Genomic DNA, 22643 nt, shown 5'->3' on the forward strand with positions numbered 1-22643 from the left:
CAACATCCAGAGGTCCGTTTGTAAGTCAGGTGTTCTTAAGTAGGGGACCGCCTGTATTCTATATATTCTCTTGAATTCTCTAGAATAAACTAAATTGGTACATATTTGCTATGTGTGCAATGAAACAACATGTTTTTGGCAGCTTGTGAAAGCAGCAAGCTATGGCCTAACCCTTGAAGTTCATCTAAAATTAAATTAATTTGTACACATTTCTGATATATTTTGACGATTAAAGGGGTTGTCCATTTTATCAAATAAGCAATAGTGTTTATTTAATGAAAAGTTAAACCATTTTTCAACATACTTTCTGTATCACTTGTTGACAATGAAGCTTCCTCAGGGGCATAACTACAGTGGTAGCAGCCACAGCAGGTGCTATGGGCCCATCATGTCCGACCTGAAAATCTAAAGAATGGAGGATGTGCTCCACCAATCAATCCAAACACAGCAGCAACCTTAGCCACAGCTCACACTCCACATTGTACAGCATAATATGTATATAACAGTGCACATCTTCCAATATTGGGGAAGAGGAAGGGGAAAACAGAATGACAAAGCTAGGTATCTCTCATCTCTAATTCCTGCTGTGTACTTCCCCTGTGTGTTCAGCAGCTTCTGGGAAAGATCTGTGCATGTTGTAGGGATCTTCCCGGGGGATGGTGTGTTAGGACACAGTTCACAGCAGACGTAGATGTATAAAAGATCAACTTGGCGTTTATTTTTAGCATAAACAGTCCAGCAAACATAAATACAGCAACACCGTGCTTTTAAAAGTTCAAACAAAAGACCTACCCGTCTGGGCGCTTACTAACAGGTTGTCTCACCTATCTAACACTCGTAAACACAGCGGCCGCATAGACAGGAAGATGCAGGGCTCCTCCAAACCCACATAGGCTGTTTCCTGGCTGAGAGCCCAGACCTGCAAGCTTTGGAAAGCTTTTACCTTCACAGGCTGATTAGGAGCAGAGCTCACCTGATCCAAAACCCGAACTGGATCGAGGGGAGGGAGTGGCAAGTCCCACTACCAAACCTACCTGCCACTCCATGTAAATCCAGGCCCGGCAAGATTAAACAACAACTCAGCAGCATAATACTGCTGAGCAACAGATCAATCCTGGACTTACCATCTCACACTACGTAGCAACCTAGGTGAGATGTACACCCCCTCGAGCACTTCTCCAGTGAGATGTCTACATATCCCCCCCCTCTTTTTCAGACCGGAGGGCTGAGCATTTTGTCCCCACAGACAATGTACCCTTGACAGTGCATCAGCATTCGCCTGTAATTTCCCTGGTCTGTGTTCCACAGTGAAATTGAAATTTTGTAGGGACAGAAACCATCTAGTCACCCTTGCATTTTTCTCCTTGTTTAGTTTCATCCATGTTAGGGGGGCATGGTCTGTCACTAACTTGAATTTCCTGCCTAGCAAGTAATACTTCAGGGATTCTAGGGCCCACTTCACTGCCAGACATTCACGCTCCACAATAGCATAATTCTTCTCGGCCGGGGTTAACTTCCTACTCAAGTACATCACCGGATGCTCCTCACCATTCACCACCTGTGAGAGAACTGCACCTAACCCTGTGTTAGAGGCATCTGTCTGGACCAGAAATTCTCGCCTGAAATCGGGGGTAACTAGCACAGGTTGTTGGCACAGAGAAGACTTAAGGCTTTGGAAAGCCTTCTCGGCCTCTGGAGTCCACGTCACCATTGCTGACTTTCCGCCCTTTGTCAAGTCAGTTAGCGGGGCTGCAATTGAGGCAAAGTTCGGCACAAACCTACGGTAATAGCCCGTAATACCCAGGAAAGCTCTGACCTGTTTCTTTGACAGGGGTCTAGGCCAATTCTGTATTGCCTCAATTTTATTTAACTGTGGCTTAATCAAACCCCTCCCAATAATGTAACCCAGGTACTTGGCCTCTTCTAGGGCTAGTGCACACTTCTCGGCATTTATGGTCAACCCTGCATCACTTATGGCATTCAACACAACCTGTACCTTACAGAGGTGACTTTCCCAATCGGGACTAAAAATGACCACATCATCGAGGTAGGCAGCTGAATAATCACGATGTGGTCGCAGAATCAAGTCCATCAACCTCTGAAAAGTCGCAGGTGCTCCATGTAACCCGAATGGCATCACTACATACTGGAACAACCCCTCAGGGGTGGAGAATGCAGTTTTCTCTTTAGCCTCATCAGTAAGAGGAATCTGCCAGTAGCCCTTTGTGAGATCGAGGGTGGTTATGTACCTGGCATTACCCATCTTTTCAATCAGCTCATCTACCCTGGGCATAGGATAAGCATCGAACTTGGAGATCTCATTCAACCTTCTGAAATCGTTACAGAACCTCCAAGTTCCATTGGGCTTTGGGATTAGCACAATCGGACTGGACCATTCACTCTGTGAAACTTCAATCACTCCTAGGTCAAGCATACGTTTCACCTCTGACACTGCCTCTCTGCGTGCTTCTGGTATCCTATAGGGCTTGAGGTTTACTCTGCTTCTAGGCCCAGTTTCAATGTGATGACGGATGAGGTGTGTACGCCCTGGAAGGTCAGAAAACTTGTCTTTGTTTTTCTGCAAAAACTCCTTAGCCTCCTGTTTCTGTGACCCTGATAGGGTATCACCAACCTTGACCGAAGGGATTGGTTGTGACAAATTATTACCAGGATTTGTTGCCACCAAGGATTCCCTGTCTTTCCAGGATTTGATCAAGTTTATGTGATAAACTTGGAAAGGCTTCCTTCTACCTGGTTGGTGCACCTTATAGTTTACCTCACTGACCTTTTCAACAATTTCATAGGGACCTTGCCACTTCGCTAGGAATTTACTCTCTATAGTGGGAACTAGTATGAGAACCCTGTGGACGCTTGGGGAACTTCCCTCACAGCAAACATCAGGTAAGGTAACAAGTGATCCCAATCACGACCATCTTTTTCTACCACTTTCTTCAACATATGTTTGAGGGTTTTATTAAACCTCTCCACCAATCCGTCTGTCTGGGGGTGATATACAGAGGTGCGTATAGGTGTGATTTTAAATAGCTTACATAGCTCCTTCATCACCTTAGACATAAAGTGCGTACCTTGGTCAGTCAGGATTTCTTTGGGGATCCCAGTCCTAGAGAACATATAAAACAGCTCCCGGGCAATTGTTTTAGATGCAGTGTTTCTTAAGGGCACAGCCTCAGGATAGCGGGTCGCATAGTCTAAGACAACCAAAATGTACTGGTGTCCTCTAGCCGATTTTACAATGGGACCCACTAAATCCATGGCAATACGCTCAAAAGGCACCTCTATAATGGGGAGCGACACCAAAGGACTACGAAAATGTGACACTGGGGCGCTAAGCTGACATGTGGGGCATGACTCGCAGTATTTTTTAATGTCATCATAAATTGCAGGCCAATAAAACCTCTGGAGGACTCTCTCCCGCGTTTTTTCAGTCCCCAAGTGTCCCCCAAGAACATGGTTATGTGCCATGTCAAGCACCTGACGCCGGTACGGCTTAGGGACCAGAAGCTGTTCCACAATTTCATCATTAATTTTAGTGACTCTATAGAAGAAATCATTAGTCACGGAAAAATGTGGAAATTTATTCTCAGCATCTGGTTCCTGAGGTACCCCATTCAAAACAGTAACCTGCTCTCTCGCATTTTTAAGAGTGGGGTCCTGCAACTGTGCAGTCCCAAAATTAACCCTAGACACCTCTAAGTCTGGTATATTTTGCTCAGTGGGAGGAGCTTCCTCCTCCTCTCCAGCCAGGACCTGTAAAGGAAAAGCATCACTTTCATCCTGCACAGTTTTATCATTTACAGTGGGTAATGCAACAACCTTAGGGGTATTCTCACTCCTTTCGGGGGTTTTTCTTTTTCCCCATAAAGCCCAGAACAACGGAAAATCTCGTCCCAATATTACATTATGCATGAGGTTTTTAACCACACCCACTTCATACTGTACGGAGCCTAGTTCAGTCCCGACTTTAGCCAGCACTATAGGGTAAACTTTTGTATCACCATGTATGCAAACCACACTCATGTGTTTTTTTGACCCAAAGTCCCCAGCCACCAGGCTGGCATGCACCAAGGTTACAAGGCTTCCTGAGTCCAGCAACGCCTTAACAGGGAAGTCATTAATGGTAATGTTGCAGACTTGCGGTTCAGTCTCTAGTCCAGGAACTGCAACACAAGATGGTTCCGCAAATAGCGACTGACGCCGGCTAGCGTCACACTCCATTGGCTCAGAGGTAAGGGGGCAATGGGCAGACACGTGTCCCACCTCATGGCATCTCCAGCACTTGATAGGGCCTGGTCTCCCTGGCAGGGAGTCCTTTTTAGGGCCACTTGGCCACCCGGGACCATCGCCAGTCTTTTGCCCCTGAGATACCTCTTGAGCCCTTTTCCCTCGATCAGCACCCCTCCACACTCCCCCAATCGATGGAAGTCTCTTACCAGGTGACGGTACAGACCTGGCACTCCGGGGAGGTGAAGAAGCTGCAGGAACATCACGGAGGTAGTCCTCAGTCGCTTGGAACCTCTCCACAAGGTTGACAAGTTCGTCTGCATTCTTAGGATCACCTTGTCCCACCCAGCGTTGCAGGTCAGCAGGCAGTGCTCGGAGGTAGCGATCCATCACGACCCTCTCTAGGATCTGTGCAGGAGTAGAGGTGTCTGGCTCCAACCACTTTCTTGCCAAATGGATCAGGTCATACATCTGGGACCTCGCAGATTTGTCCAGACTGTAGTTCCAGTTGCGTACCCTCCGGGCACGGACAGCAGCGGTAACTCCTAGTCGGGCAAGTATCTCTGCTTTTAGCCGAGTATAGTCCTTGACCTCCTGCTCACTGAGGTCATAGTAGGCCTTTTGAGGTTCACCTGTTAAATAGGGCGCAATGACCTCTGCCCACTCAGCAGCTGGTAGCTTCTCTCGCTCAGCCACACGCTCAAAGACAGTTAGGTAGGCCTCAACATCGTCCTCAGCAGTCATCTTTTGCAGCGCTCGCTGCACAGCCCGTCTCACATAAAAAGTCTCTGGAGCGGCTGCCACCGCTGGCTGTGGATTAGCCTCTGCAGACGCCTCTTGCTTAGCTATCAGGAGCTCGATGAGTTTTTGTTGTTGAGCCATTGCTTGTTCATGGCGCAGGTTAGCCGCTGTCTGAGCCTGCTGCTGTTGCAAATTCACTTGCATAAACTGCTTCCACATCTCCTCCATGGCGCTTGTCTGTTTTTGGAGTGAAGTAGCAGTCTTCACCCAGGACATAAGCAGCTGTAGCCAAGTTGATACACACCGTTGCCCCTAGCAACCGTTTTTGCCCGCTCCGCAGCACCAATTGTAGGGATCTTCCCGGGGGATGGTGTGTTAGGACACAGTTCACAGCAGACGTAGATGTATAAAAGATCAACTTGGCGTTTATTTTTAGCATAAACAGTCCAGCAAACATAAATACAGCAACACCGTGCTTTTAAAAGTTCAAACAAAAGACCTACCCGTCTGGGCGCTTACTAACAGGTTGTCTCACCTATCTAACACTCGTAAACACAGCGGCCGCATAGACAGGAAGATGCAGGGCTCCTCCAAACCCACATAGGCTGTTTCCTGGCTGAGAGCCCAGACCTGCAAGCTTTGGAAAGCTTTTACCTTCACAGGCTGATTAGGAGCAGAGCTCACCTGATCCAAAACCCGAACTGGATCGAGGGGAGGGAGTGGCAAGTCCCACTACCAAACCTACCTGCCACTCCATGTAAATCCAGGCCCGGCAAGATTAAACAACAACTCAGCAGCATAATACTGCTGAGCAACAGATCAATCCTGGACTTACCATCTCACACTACGTAGCAACCTAGGTGAGATGTACACCCCCTCGAGCACTTCTCCAGTGAGATGTCTACAATGTGTATAAATGTATATATCAGTGCATAAAAGTGTGTGCATTCAAATATATTTTCAAATATGTGGCCCCATTCAGATGTCTGCTATGGAGCTCTACCTCTTCTAGTTACACCCCTAAGCTTCCTGTTGAATAAGATCAAGCTGAGATCTAGGGAAAACATGAGGACTTGATACAGAAAGTGTAGTTGAATATTGTATAACTTTTCATTACACAAACAATATCAATATAATTACTGAAAGTAGACAACCCCTTAAAATATCATAGGAACATCAACCTTAAACCCCATGAACAAAATACATGAAATCTGTATTGGTCATAGGCACTTTCACTTTGAATGTCCTAACCATAGGATAGATCAATAGTAGTTGATTGTTGGGGATTTGACAACTCAAGACTAGAGAATCAGTGGGTATTTGACAACTCAGTTCTGCAGACGGAGTGGTCCGCTTCATGCTCCGATTGTAGTGCAGCAACATTGCACCTGGCTGCATTCAGCTAATTGATGAGATTATCATAGCCAATCTATACAATTAAAGTGTTAATTTCTCTCTCTCTTGAATCTATGCCATGTAGCAACATTGACCTTCCCATTATATTAACAAAGTTTTGTTTCAGCAAAGTTCAAAGTTGCTGGAAAATTTGTTTCAAATTTATCGGAATTTTGTTTTCGAAATTAAATATCAGCTTGATGATAACAGGTATTTGTCAGAGCCTGAGCACAAAGCTCTTCAAAATCTTCCTTGGGATAAAAATATAAATATAAGGAAAACTAGTAGAAGTGGGGGCACTTTAATTTTAGGATGTTCTATGTACATATGGTGAGTAATAAAACTTATATAATAATTATTCTGATTCATCCCTTCTATTTAGCAAAACAGTGGAGAATGGAAAAATGTGTTTAACAGCCGAAATATAGAAAATTTGGAGCAATGTAAAATAAACCAAACAATCCAGTTTTTAAAATATTTTCTGTATCCCCGCTAGGTGTAGTAACACCTTGTATGGACATAATATTTTCCCAAGGCTAAGGCCAGCCATACATTTCCCCTGTTATAGCTGCTTATTACTTAACATATTTTAAAACAGATGTCTGACAAAATGATACCAATCTGCAAATGTTGATTGCATTTGAATTCCTACAAACCTATGTATGAATTCCTATCCAATCTCATATCTCTTCTAAACAGAAACCTTTATTTTTTTTAAAATACATATTTATTGAATTTTTTTCACAATACAAAAGATTACAGTACAAGAAGAATGATGCAATATTTTACAAACCGTAATTAATATGTACAAAGTGCAAGAAAAATTCTATAATATTACATCACATCCAATATATTGATATACTTCCATATACTGTAAGGTACTGTATTGTAATGCTGCTAACAATGAGGTGCAAAAAGAAAGAACAGATAAAGAAAGTTAGCCCTGAACCTAGACTCACCCAGCTGTCCTTACTTACTCGCCAATCCTACCCTAAGCTGTAGGTCACAGCTGGTCGATGCTTACTTCTTCCACAAACAATGTAATCAGATAAACATGAAACAACAATCAGTAGTGTGGAAACACTGAGAAGAGCTAAAGCGATGGATGCTAATCTTCACCAACCCAAATATGCAGAAGTATGTATGTATGAAGTGAAGGGTATCTTAAAATATAACTTTTAATATATGAGTAAAATATAGGGTACAAACCATTAAAACATGTGAAGCATTCTAAACATTTGGGTAGACCACTCTATCAGCAGTTAAACAAATGAAAATGCAGAAAAATGGTAGGATCTTACCCTGAATTAGGATGTCACCACTGCCCCTGGTATGCATTCGCCCTCATGCCCAGAAAATTGCTGAAGTCCTAATAAGGACGGGATTAGGGCGTATGCATGTTAGGCTATACCAGGGGCAGTGTTGACATCCTAATTCCTGACCTGGACCCGCTGATGACATCATGTGCATTCTCCCTACTACCATTCAAACCTTCCTGTTTTATCCTGCATCGGATGGGTAAAATCCTACAATTTTTCTGCATTTTCGGTTGTTTAACTGCCGATATAGTGGTCTACCCAAATGTTTAGCATGCTTCATGTGTCTCAATGGTTTGTACCTTATATTTTACTGCACTTTACCTTTACCAGACCTTATGTTAATACTATACACTTGTATGTCACTTTTTATTAATTCCTGGTCCTGGGTATATTTGTAAATTTTTACATATTGATCATGTATTTCTTGGAACACTACTTACCTGGTTATAATTTTGTGTGATATTTCCTTTATCATCTATCATGTGTCTGCTTGGGGAGTTCTTGTGATATGTACCCACATTTTGGGTTTTTAAGTGTTTTTATGTTATTCTAAATAAAGTTTCATATGTCTTTCATACACATCTCTTTCTTTATTTCTTATGTATCAGTATCCTCTTAGATGTGTGACATACTGCCATTGTTGGTAATTTTTACCCCACCCCCTCTAAAAAAGTGACATTTTAAGATACCCTTCACTAGATACATACTTCTTGCACAAAGGTTAAAATGCGGAGGCAAACAACAGGACTAACACACACAAAAGAATTGTAATACAAATATGGGTCAAAACCAAGAGGACAGTGCAGTACAGAATCAAGAGACAGATGGATGATCATAAGACAAGCAAGTGTCAACACATGGAAAAAAAAATACAAGTCACCAAAGAACTAGGAATCTCCAAAGAAGACATATAGCAAGCACTAGGAAGTAGAAAGATAATAATTTATTAGATATCAGAGTCCTGGTCCAGAGAAATATTGGGCTGGTCTTTTAACCTCCAGACAAGACAGGGGTGAAATAAGGCAGTGTTCAGACAAGTGCAGGACAGAATGCAAACTAAATACAAAATCAAAGTCAGCAGCACATCTTCTGTAGTACTGAAGCACACATACCCATTCATTTCAATGGGCTCCTACAAACCATGGTTTCCACAGCTGTTTGTATGAGCCCATTCCTCAAGCAGGAAAAATCAGAGCAGGTCCTATTCTTGTTCCAGTTTGCAGCTTGATTGGTCCTTTGCTAGAAGGAAACCTCACACAACTGACCACAGCCATGTTATTTCAAGCCATATATTGCACACATCAGTGAGCAGGTGACCTTACAGGCCTTGGCTCATGATAACATTTCCAACATATAAACATAATCTGCCTTAATGTATCTATATCATAAAAATCATAAGAATATTCTTCTATATTATCTAAAAATGTTTTTTTTTTTCCATAAGAGACATGTATCCCCTTTCCACAGGATCCACTGGGATTGTCAGAACCGAAACCACAAGTCCCCCTTACCAGTGAGCTGTGATTGTAGACCCATTGAATTCAATGAAGAATAGGAAGGAGACTATGAGACTTTTTCCCTTTTAAGTATATCCTAACTTTCTAGGAAAAATTTTATACTATATGGCATAAAGGCAAGACACAAAAACTCACCTGCAATTACAATTAATTATATAGTAATACTACAGAACAGCAGGGAGAATGAGTAAATGTTGAAAGCCCAATTTTTTCCTGCAAAGGGTGTAATTTACTGCTGCAATTAAACTAAGGAACCACCCTTTTCCTTGACATAAAATCTTTCCTTGAAATCACTTAATAGAAAATAAGTGATCTCATATTCCCTTTCAAGCTCCAGGATGCTTAAATATGGGAAGGCTAATTGTAAGACACTTCATTTATGTATCTGTTCACTGGAAGAACTTAGCCAACAAGTAATGTGGAAGAGAGGATATTACAGTATGAACTGAATGTGGCTTTAGAAATGTACTGATCAAATACGGTACTTGCTTTATGACCAATAAAGTCATCAAATTATGTTTCCATTTCAATTTTTCAAGTGAGTTCTCCTAAACTCTATCTTCTGCTGGACTGACACAAATTGCTGGCATGCTTAATTCGACTGGAGAATAAAAAAATACAACTGTATTATTTTAGATTATGGGTCATCGTCAAAGGTCGCACTTACTGTACATTTTTTCCAAAAGAGTAAGAATATTCCTTGTACCATTATTACGGAGTATTTTTAGCCAAGGGGGTATAAAATTTTCATTAATACAAATAAATAACTCCTAGGCATAATGTTAATAGATGGTTATTTAATAGTTACAACTGTTTTCGGTGCTTAAATATATAACTATGGCTAATGCCCCAGACCTCACTGTCCAGATTATGGCTGACCATTCAGACCCGCCCTGTCCAGACTATGGCTGACCATTCAGACCCGCCCTGTCCAGACTATGGCTAACCATTCAGACCCGCCCTGTCCAGACTATGGCTGACCATTCAGACCCGCCCAGTCCAGACTATGGCTGAAACCGCAGACCCCCTGTCCCGACAATGGCTAACTGGTCGCCAAAAGTCATGTGACCAGAGAACAGCAGTAGCTGAGCCCTGGTCACATTACCTTCTATTGGGCTGCAAGCTGCAGCAGTTAAAAGATGGGAAGAGGCAGCAGCAAATTTATCAGCTTCAGATTATTTTTAAGGAAATACTGCCTGTACAAAAGTCTACTTACCCCTGGTCATTGCATAATTCCTGTCCCTATATCCCGTAAGCCATATGGACATTATGGAAGGGGATGCTTCTCTATAATCCAGATCAGAAATGTAATAATTCATTTCAACTGCACAGGCAAATACAGGTTGACTGCCTGGCCAAGGAGAGGCTTTTTGATAAGCAAAGCCCTTCAACATAATTTAGTTTCATCTTTTAGGAAAAAAGTATCTCAGACTTTCAAGGATAAAATGACTTCTAAACACATATTAGGACTTTTGACAACTAGAATGTACATAAAGATTAAACATACCCCCATTTACAGTCCATTTGAAGCTATAGCCATTCTTTTTCCTGATATGCAGAGGGTGGTCTCCCGTTGCCACCCAATGACCAACTATTATGGCGGTCTTTAGTAAAACAAAGTTCAAACTTTGAGGTCCTAAAGCTGTATGCAAATGACCTGTGAGATGTCCAATGAGTCATTAACATATTCAAGCTGTCCAGCTTATTCATGAGTGGGAGGCACTGCCACACCCCCCAGTGCTTGACTGACAGCCTATATAATGGTGTAATGGCTCCTCCATGTGCTTCCTGGTGCTGGCAGCCATGCCCCCTGCAGCCTGTGTGTGTATAGGAGGGAAACAACAGCCATGTTATAGCAGAACATGTCAGATATATGTGTAGGTGATGTCTGCGTGTCACACTTGTGTATTAGGAGGGAGAGCATGCCAGCAGGTAAAGCACAGAAACTAGCAATGCTTTACTACACATTACACACAGACATGAGCAGGGGGAGGAGAGGGGAGGGGTAACAGGGGTGACAACAATGCCTCTGACCATGAGACCAGCCTTTTATAATGATTAATGTATGAATTGACTAGATAAAGGCTGTGAGCAACAGGTAGTGGTGACAGAAATAGTGACAGAGACCTCATGACAGGTGTCCATTTAAAGGGGGTTTCCCATGAAAGAAAATTCTCACATTTCAATCCTCTACTGATGTTCACAATAAAGATAATTTTAACCTCTTACTTTACAATTTTACTCAGTTTTATTGCTGTTTTAGTTCCTATCACTCTCTAGGCTGGTCAGTGTTATATTTCAGGGTATGGGCGGGCCTCTCTTAGCAGATACATTGGCACCGCACAGAACAAAATGGATTATAAATGTGGTTACATTATCAGGGTTAGGGCATATAAACACTTTCATCTGGCTTCTCACATCGTACTAACACACTGACACAGAGATGAGACAGATCAGAGATGCATGACAGACAGAGGTCAACAGACTTTTACACTGTTACACTGTGAGCTCTGCTACATCTCACAGATATGTGCCTGCATCCCCCATCTCACAGATATGTGACTGATCACTTATCTCCTGGTAGTTTGCAGCCTCTCTCCTTACAATCTCCTGGCAGGGAGTAATCAGTGAGTGTCTCTGAGCTTCGTGCATGGGGCGTGGCTTCAGGCACAGAGCAGAAAGACAATAATCTTAGCTCTATGATCTCACACAGAAATCCAACCCGACCCTAAGTCAGAGGTTACAGGGTTGTGCCTAGGGGGTAACTGAAATTGTGTACAGCAGGACTGATAGAGACAGGTTGGACTAATATCTGTGAAATGCTGCATTTTTGTTAATAACAGTGAATTTGAGAATGTGTTATTTTGTTATCCTGAGTACATATAAAAAAAAACTTGCCTTCGTGGGAATACCCCTTTAATGAAAAATGCTGCTGCCAAATTACAGTAGTGTAAAATGAATAATTTACTTTACTATTAAAATATAGGTTTTTAATATGGTGACAAAATGATAATTTTACTCTAAAATGTAAAAATTTTAGACTTTTCCCTAAAGCTTGGCAGTGCTCACTAAGTGGTCTTCTGGTTTGTATATTGTTCACTGTACTTTGACAAAATATTTATCTAATGATATACTCTACCATATGTGCCTTTTGGAAAGGTTTTAGAAAAACACTACAGGAAAACCTAACTTACTGTGCAGAACACAACCTGAAAAGACCTGAAATTTTTGAGTCATGCACCACCCCCTCCTGCACTCTGATTAGCATAACACAGTGGATCCATTACCAATAACTCTTAACTACTATTAAAAAGTGAATATATTTAGTAGCTTCACTAAATATATACATTTGGTAACTTGTTTGTTACACATACAATGTAAATTAGTTTGTTGTTACAAATAAGGTTCATCTAATGTTCAAACTTCTGAATGTTTTGCAATAGAGTCGTTTAAAGCAATTCATTATAAAAAATGTATGCTGTAGGTGTCCATGAAAGGTTTGACCCAAGGTGCTTTGGAAAACTTAAAAGCAAAGCATCACATGAACAACATATATTACAACAGTCCACTTGAATAAGCAAAGACAAGAAAAACAAATACACTACCTCTGTCTTCAATTGGATTGTTCGCAAGGTTTATAGTATGGAGTCCTGAGTTTGGATTGTAAGCAAGAGCATTGGACAACTTCTGTGCAAAATCACTTGAAAAAGAGGAAAATGGCAATGTTAGGTACATTAACAGTAAATGGCAACACCTGCTTTTTATTGTCCATATTTTCACTCTGAATCGTTTTGATGGAGGTCTTAAAAAGCATTACCTATTTATTAATATGAAAAAAAAAATCCACTTTTATCTCACTCAATAGATATATTAAACTGGCTGCACCGTTTTCTGTGTAACTTTGCACTGGAAAGAACATGTAATCTGCTTGCAATTTGTGCAAGTTTTGTGTCACGGCTGCTCTCTGTCTGGGGGTGGTAGTGCTTATTCGGCGTTTGCGAGAGGTTTATTACTGCGACTCGACACAAATGCCTTGCATGGCGTGTATTAAGAGTGCACCAAAAAATAAAGATGCACATTTCCCGAGCAGCGGAGGGTGCACGTGATTATTGAAGACTGGTCACCATTATTCAATTATCTGGCGCACCCTGCACTAAGGCAGTTTGCATTGGTGGGAGATGCTGCATGGATCCATTCAATAAAATAAATAACAAACTGAGGCAGAGGAGAGGCTACGGTTATCCTTCTTCTCTTCATACTTACATTCTGAGCCCAGCATTTTCCAGAACCAATTCTTCCAACCGGCTGGACCTGCTCACCACTCGTAAGATTTGATCACAGACATCATTGGACTGAAATATTAAAAATTTACAGACATTTCAGAAATATTTCTAGACAAGTATCAGTGTTATCTCTGCATAGCTTGTAGAATTGGGGTCATCGGTTTATATCCTGCAGGTATTCTGTCTCAGAGAAGGTTACATGTATCCTACCCAGAGGTCGCATTTCCTTTTTTTCCAGCAGAGTAAAAATAATGCCGTCTGAGTATACCTCCAGTATTTTGCAGACACGAAAGAGTAAAAAATTTGTAGTAATTTAAAAAAGAAAAAAAAAGTATTGGCACAACTCTTGAATTTATTTTGTTGCCTAAATCAACTAGTGCTTTGCTGCTTTCGCTTAGGTCTCCATCATTGATCCTAATCCTGACTGAGTATACCTCACCATTGCTTGTGCTTGTGAAAAAAACAGTTTTCCTGGGTTGAAAAAGGCCTTGCATGGTCAGAATGATCAGCGCTTACATGGTTTTCGCTTTTTAACCTGATGTTACATCGAAGTTTTATTCCTATAATGGTTCCTTGTACTCCAAAAATTTGACCAAAAAAAAATAAAAAATACCCAGACTTTTGTAAAGTTTCTCAAAGCTTGTGGGGAACCACGGTCAAAAGCAATAATAATATTGTTATATTTTTTAATAAAGGAGTTTTGTTAAAGTGTTGTATAATTGATTCGCAAAGGGCTACTGAATATGAAGGCACTATATAAAAATTATTAGTATTATTGCCTGTAAAGTATTGCTTCCCTTTATATAAACCTCACAATGAAAAGGTTTACTGCCAATAGGCACGATATAGGTTTACTGTCAGTAGAGCGCTACTCACCAATTTCAAGTCCTTTGATGATAATTTTGTAAACCACAGATTGTATTCTAGGGCTGCTACAATAGGTATCAAATCTCTGGAAAACACAATGCACCGAAACAAAGCTTAGATATTGTAAAAACTGGGAATAATTTTTTTTATAGGGAGAGCAGACACAAATATTTCAAATAAAATGTTTTGGAAGACACAATAAAATAAATAAAATAAAATGGAAGGATGGAATATGTAGAAAACGTCCATGCTTTCTTGTTTATTACAGTAGTAGGTCTCTCAAGGAAATATCTAAATCCAATTTTCTCGTTCCAATTGAAACTTTCACACAAAACAATCAAAATTAATAGATAAAAAAAACAACTACGTGTGGGGCTAGGGACACACTAAAACTCATGAAAATAAAAAAAAACTGAGGACTTTCAAAAATATCTAACAGTGATATCAAGCAAAATTAAACTACAGATACTCACCTATCATACTCTTCTCCGCGATCCTGGTACTGGTACTCTTTAATCTTAACACGCCGCAGCGCGAGGACAAAATGTTAATTATTCACGCCTTTCACTTGACGTCACCTCTCTCTGCCAGGTGATGTAACGCGAAAGGCGTGATTAATTAATGCCTGAAGCACCGAGACATCTTTGCCCGTCACTCCGGGCTGCTTTTTATAACTTTTTCCTGCCAGCAATTGTGGCATGTCAAGATCAAAGAGAACCAGAGCCGGGATCAAAAAGATGCGGATCATAGGTACCTGTAATTTAGTTTTACTTAATACTACTGGTAGATTTCATTTGACACCTTCCAGATATCATATGTCTTTAATGACCCACTTTGCAAACATCATCCAGAAAATCAACTCCAGAGAAAAAAATAAATTCCAGAGAGCAATTTATGATGCCTCTGGAGACAGAACAGTCAATTACACTAAAAGCATTGACTCTGCCTTTTCCTTTCAGCCTTATTACAAACTGCCCCCATCTCAAGAACATATCTCTCAATCGACCCTTCCTCAATCTAGAGTCTACAAAACTACTAGTCCATGCCCTTATCTACCGCTTGGACTACTGCAACATTCTTCTCTGTGGTCTTCCAGCTAACTCTCTAATGCGTCTCCAATACACCCTAAACTCTGCTGCCTGGCTAATCCATCTGTTTCTTCACTTCTCTTCTGCCTTTCCACTCTGCCAGACTCTCCACTACACAACAAATTCAATTTAAAATACTAACCATGACTTACAAAGCAACCCGTCCCCTCCATATATCTCTGAACTCATCAGCCAATACCGCCCCATGCATAATCTCCTTCACAGGACCTTCAGCTTCACTCTATTAACATGCAATCTTCTCACAACCGCATCCAGGACATCTCCTGTGCATCCCCCATACTTTGGAACCCTCTACCAAAATGTGTCAGGCTGTCCCCCACTTTCCAAACCTTCAAACGTAACATGAAAACCCAACTGTTCAGGAACACCTACAATGTACAATAACTGCACTGCTCTGGTTCCTCACCTAATTTCTCGAACTTTCCCCACCCATATAGATTGTGTTCCCTCATGGGCAGGGTCCTCCTGCTGCTGATCACTGTAGTTTTGTATTTTGCGCTTGCATTTTTGTCTTAATGTAATGTATCTGAACCCCTTACATATTGTATTGCACCATGGAATTAATGGTGCTCTATAAAATAATAAAAATTCTAAGGCAGGAGAGCTTGATTTCAGAGCTTAACATCTCTGCCTCCATGACGCCACCACATCCATTTTACATGTCACTTCAAATTTGATTTTATGGGCGATTGGTCCAACTACATTTGGTCATGAAAGAGATATGATCTTAAACTTGTTAATATGCTTGGTGACCTACTGGTTGTGGTTGATTAGGTCAATTTCTGCTGACTGGTTCCCTTAAAATCCCTCTGCCTTAATGTATATGATTTCCATGCTAATTAGCCTCAATAGTTTAATAAGCAATGTGGAATCCTAAGCCCAGAATGACTATGGATTTTCATATTCATTTTGGACATGAATTTAGTGGTTTTAACCCAAGCATACCTACACGCTGGCATCAAACAGGATCCGTTCTTTGTTTAGCTGTAAATGGCTTTTTTTCGTGACAAAGGACTTTTAAAGTGTAACCATCATTCTGAGCAAAAAAAAAAATATAACGTTTTTTGGAAATCACGGTTACTCTTTAAATTTAGCATCAGAGGGTCCTGTGAATGTAATAGAAGCCCCTTCCGGCTTAGTTGGCGCCACCGGCTCTCTGGTAGGGGAATGGAGAGCGGAGGTGGGTATAAAACGCCAAAGGATAAAGGATTAGCATGCACCGCAGCCAGAAGGGCTGACCGTTTCAAGGGTCACATTTAAGCGTGTAAGTACGCTTGGGTTGAAACCATTAAATCCACGATGATTTCCTTTATAATGCTGTTGGTCCAGGTTTCTGCACAGTGTTAGCCATCTATGATACTGTAAAAAAGAACTGCTTTCACATATTGCTAATATGATCTAGACACCAAGTTTCAGTTTCGTTAAAATATAGAAAGTGAATTTATTTTATTTAGTAAGAACAAGCATATAAATGTGTTGTGTAGCTAATCTTGGCCTAATATGCGCTTCCGTTGAACAATTAACTCCAAATTTTTCATTATGCTAAACAAAAGTACACCAGTCAGCAGGAATTTTGGAGATAACCACAGAATCACAGTACTTGTGCTCATCTCTGCTTGTTAATCTTCTACAAGATATCTTATCAGTTCATAATGAAGAGAATTAAAAATTTGTCACACAACATTTCCCATGAAATATATAAAAGATTGCTCAAATCGTTTACAACATGTTCTCTATATGTTTAGGCCTAATTCACAAGACCGTCGGGGGGGGGGGGGGGGGGTTCTTGGGGAGGGGATGCAAGTTTGCATCCATACACAAGTCCCGCATAGACGGCAATGGCTGAACGGACCGATACAGTGCCGCATGTGGACATGCCCTATCTTTCCCTGTGTTATGGCTCCGTGCTCCATGCATCGCTAGGGAGAGGGAAGGGGTCACCCCTCCTCCACATCGCAACGAAAGTATGCCATTATGTTCATGTTATAGCCAGTTGAATTGTTTACTAGAACAAATAAATGTTCTGTTAAATATTGTAAAATTTGAAGGACTGCGAAAGGGATTAAGATATTTACAAGCACAAAGTACCAAGCATAAAAACTAATTCTAATACAAAACTTCTCTTTACTAACAGGTAACCTAAAGGTACATGCTCACGTTCATACACATATATGTGTTTTACAATCATCTATACGCAGGCTAGGTTATCCATGGTAAGTTACTTTCTTAATTTACATGGTAAATGGTAATTCCCGCCCCCTTCCCTTGGAATTCCGGAAATCCGATCTAATTATGTAATGAATTGGGGGAGTGTCTGATTTCACTTGCATGCTTAAATTATTTGTAAGATTAAGTCGTTGGCCCCGAAACACACTTTGGATCTTAATACTATGCCTTAATAAAGAATGAGTTGCCTTCGACATGGCTGGATTTGGATTTTTTGCACAACATAAAAGCTACATACTGCATTCCATGTCATAGTAAACCTATGTGCTACCATTTTTCATAACCGCTTCTTGACTCATAGTTGTAGCCAAGGAATCAAATTGAGGTATTTGCATGGGGCAATGTGTTTCTTTGAATCATTTCTTGGCACCAATGCTAGCAGTGCTGTCATTATATTGACACATAAATTTCATTTAGTTGGACTACAAACTTAGAAGTGTAGAGACCGTTTATCTCTCTGGTGATGTCATGGGCAACAATTGTTGATTTGGAGCTCTAGGGCTGCTTTAGTAAATGCACATTATCTGATAAATCTCCCCCGTGGGTTGAGAGGCTATCATACACTCGTGCTATGTAATCCCTGCCACACTGTATCTACCAGGAGACTCTGTAAAGCACCAGCAGGACAGGACCTGGTGTAGAATTGTGTCAGAACCCCCTTCATGCTAGCTTATTGTGGAGGTGTTGAAAGGGGGAAAAAGGGGCACATCAGGGGCGTCAACATGTGCACAGTAAAACATATAGAAAACTTCCAAAAATATGCTGGGAGGATAAGTAAACATCTCCATTCACTAGTTGGGATACTATTTCTACTACTATGTTTTCCCATCTGTAGGGAACAACAAAAAATATTTTGGAGTTGAGCCTGGTGCAGAGTTTGCATTGGGTTCAGCAGGTATGAGTAATGCTTTTACATACTATTCCATATTTAATTATTAAGCATTAATTATTAATGACTAGCTGTTGTCTACTGGATATTAAAACATGGAGTCTGCAAGACTTATAAAGCCAATGGAGTGATTAAAACTTTATGTGTATATGTGTATTTTACTACTCAGACCTTACAATGTGCTGATAGTAATGAATGGGTTAACCCGAAGCTACCATGGCGACGGATCGCTGCTCCCCGATGAAGTCACAGGGAGCGACGATTCTCAGAAAGATTTTTGAAGTCGCCGGCAAAGGAAAATACCCGCAATCGTGCCGGCACCGATCGCGGTTGTTACCGGTAAGCCTTTGCTGCAATATGCAGCAAAGACTTACCGGCCATTGAGAGGGCTCGGTCCGCGAACCCTCTCCATGCACCGGGACCCGACATGTGACGTACTATTACGTCACATGTCGGTAAGGGGTTAAGGAAGGCGTCTGCAGCGGGATCTTTTGCTTGCCCTTTGGAAGTAGAGAAGCCCAGGTGATCCGTCACACGGACTAATCCCCGTTTCCATACCAGTTTATCAAGAGAGGTGAGCTGACTTTTTTTCCTCCTTTTGTGTGTTATACAAAAAATATGGTGGAAAGTCGTTCCAGATTAAATCAAATTAAAAGACAAGGGGCACAAAGGCCATCTGGAGAAAACAAGGTTTAGTCACCAGAGGGGACATGGAAATTTTTTTCCCCCCCAACTTTCTAGTACATTGCATGGAATATTAAATGGCGCCACAGAAAGTAGAATTTGTCTCATAGATAACAATTTCTGGAAACGTAAAAACAAAAAAGTTATCACTTTTGGAATGAGGGGAGTAAAAAGCAAATGCAGAAAAACGAAAAAAAGGGCCAAGTCCTATAAGGGTTAAAAAAGTTCAACAGACGGCAGTAAGAGGTGGAGGTAAGAGATGGAGGTTCACAGGCGACAGCAGTTTCGTGCCGTCCAGCGCTTTCTCTAGCCTGTGAATCTCCTGCTCTTACCTCTACCCCTTACAGACGTTTATCGAACATTTCTATGAACAGATGTAATAAATATGCAATGGTGAGTGCAGCATAAAGTCGTAAGGAGCAAAGCTTTTTTAATTTCTTCAAACGAATATTTAAAAATACACATTTATATTCCACAATAAAAGAAAACCCTGCTATACTAAAAAATAAATAAAAAACATTGCCACAGTCACCCTGTTTGTCCAAGAATGCACCTATTTTATATCAAAATATCAAAACGACCATCACACACTGGGGAAAAAGGTCCCTTAACTTTTTTATTTTTAACTATCCCTATGTGCCACAAAAAAGGAACTAACATGTTTACAGTATTGCACAAAAAAGGAAGTTATAGCCCTTAAACCAATAAGTATGAAAATGTATTATAAATGCTCCATTCAGTAAAAACCTTTTAAGGCCTAGTGGGAAAGAGGCCAAATACAGAAAGCGACAAGGTAAATAAAAAAAATAAACTTTTTAAAAATGTAGGTTTAACATAAATACTTTGGTTGCTTTCCAGCAGTACACCCTCTGTGAATTGGAAAGAAAAAAAAAACAAGCAATGATTTATACGATTATATGATTTATATGGCTGATACATATTTTTTGGCTGACAAAGGGAAACAAACTTGCCTGTGCGCCACTGAGCTTACTAACATTATATTCTACTGCTTACATCAGTATTCAAATGTATGTGCATGTGTCATATAAAAGAAACTGGATATATAGGCACTGATGCTCGTCTCTAAACAAAATGATTCGGCTCACGTTCTAGGAAGATCATACACTTGAACAAGGAGAAAGGGAAAACAATGTCAAACCTATTTTTTATGAGAGAAATACCCTAGCTCTTGTGAGGACTGACCCTTACAACAGCTAAACACTGTAGACTGTTTATTTCCAATAGTTTTTATTGGGATTTGTATTTTGTTGTAAACAAGAGCAATGCAGCCCATTAAGTATCTAGAATTATTAGTGCTATGACATGTATCCAGTACGAATATAAAATTACATGTTAAAACTAAAATTACTAGGAATCAAACTTGTTTGGTAATTTGTACAGCCTCGAAAAACATGTGTCAGGTCTCCTAAGGATATTGTAAATGTAATAGAAGTTATTTCTCCTAAATACATAAATAAGTTGCCTCCTAGTTGTATCTATGCCCCATGTTTAGTGAATATAATGTGGAATACCATGAAATATAAAAGGTTTGAAAATATTCAGTGTAAGGAGTATGGCTCTGTTTCCTTATTTAAACACCAATAGTCGCACGGCTTGAAACCACAAATACCCTTTATTCACCAGGGTTAATTAATAAAAATTTACTTCTATTAGGTTTATTTATAAGGATTGGTAACAAAGGAACATTATTTAAAAATAAACAGACAGTGTGAAGGAGGGTCAGTGAAAAAGGATTCTATTAGGAAGCTCTATAGAACATGTAGTGTAATATCTTCCTATGGGGAGATTGATCAATTCTCCCTAAAAGGTTTGTATGTCGCTGTAAAGAGCGTATTGCTCATAGAGACCTCCCAATCTGTTCCTATTAAGTAATTTGCCTTACTATTGCTGGCTCCTCAATAGATTCTAGTTGGCCCTCACTAGATTTGGACCCGACATGTTTTGCCAAACTGGCGTCATCAGGGGTTTGGGGCTGACTGTGCTCGACCAAGCCCATCCGACATGTTTTGCCAAACTGGCGTCATCAGCGGTTTGGGGCTGACTGCCATGGTTCTGTTTCCTGGCTTAGAAACCATAAAAACATAAGAGATTAAAATAAGCAAAGAAGGACTAGGATACCACATAGCACATGGCCACGTTGACATTAGGGAAAATGTATCATATTCCGTCACATCGTACTTCAGCACTTGTAGTACCCTTGTCCCTTTGGTCACGTTGGACTTACTACGAAGCTCTGTACTCATAGTATATACAATCACCGACTGTGCGGCTAGGCAATTATAAAATTGCACTATACCCTACACCAGGAACAGCTGCTAAAGCAAGTGCGCTGGTGGGGGTGCCGCTCCATGGCCCTCCACACCTACTTCACATACAGGTGGCGTAATTGGTGAAAAATCTTGGCCGCCAGGAACGGTGACTCTATCAAGGCTTGTATGCCAGTAAAAGCTCTGATAAATCCCCCACATTGACTTCAATGTTGTTTTTCAATGAGAGCAACTGGATGCACTTTTAGTTTATAGCGGCCAGTGAAGCAATTCATTGATTCATTTATAAGCCGCAAAGATCTTTAAGTCAATGCTCATCTCAGGAGGATATACATAAGGCTAACCATTTACCTTGCATAGGCTTATCAACATTACAAGAACTTCTCAAATGCTTGGCATGTGTTACAATTTAAGGCCTAAGGTGATGCATTACACAATGTTGTTGTACCTTTATTTTACACAAAAATTATAATATAAGAATCTGTATTAAAATAGATATATTCTACTTATCCATTCATCCAGCTCGACACTCACCATTCATGAATCTAAGAATCTATCCAGACTTTAACATTTTATAAAATATAAAATCATGAAGAAAAGATGAAACAAGCAGAGATCTTTAAACAATTGCTGTCTACCTCAGATATGATAAAGGAAGCTATAAATTACATAATTTAATCATTAAACCGCTAATACAGTCAAGACTTGTTTCTAATAAGGAAAAAAATATCCTGCAGAGCCTCATAATCCAAAATGTGTTTGCGCAAGATAGATCAGCTGTGGCAGAGTGTGAATATCTTTATTGAGACGTGCACAGCATTCACATACCAAAATCCTCCACAAAGAGAATCCAGATTCATTTTAACACTTACAGGCACAGTAGAAGAAAATTGTAGTTTCGCCCAATTAAGCTACTACAAGATATGGCAGGAAGAGCAACACATTTTTGTGATAAATGTACCAAATAGATCAATAAAAGAGCTACAAAGCACAAATTTATAGAAGCAGTTGTAGATTGCTAGGAAATCATTTCATGTGATTAAACATCCACACATCCACACTATGTCATTATTGAGTAATTGG

At 40.6% G+C, this 22643-nt stretch overlaps 1 protein-coding gene across 2 annotated transcripts in view; it reads right to left on the reverse strand.

The window, feature by feature from the left end:
* Window positions 1-22643, reverse strand: part of CARMIL1 (capping protein regulator and myosin 1 linker 1) — a 186504-nt gene that overhangs the window by 81322 nt on the left and 82539 nt on the right. For both annotated transcript variants that reach the window (XM_072152417.1, XM_072152416.1), the window contains exons 9-11: window positions 14374-14449; window positions 13478-13566; window positions 12820-12914 (exon numbers count right to left, since the gene is read on the reverse strand). In XM_072152417.1, the coding sequence (XP_072008518.1) occupies window positions 12820-12914; window positions 13478-13566; window positions 14374-14449 (260 nt within the window). The remainder of the gene's footprint in view (window positions 1-12819; window positions 12915-13477; window positions 13567-14373; window positions 14450-22643) is intronic.

The sequence above is a fragment of the Engystomops pustulosus genome, chromosome 5, assembly GCF_040894005.1.
Source record: "Engystomops pustulosus chromosome 5, aEngPut4.maternal, whole genome shotgun sequence".
Classification (NCBI taxonomy): Eukaryota; Metazoa; Chordata; class Amphibia; order Anura; family Leptodactylidae; genus Engystomops; species Engystomops pustulosus.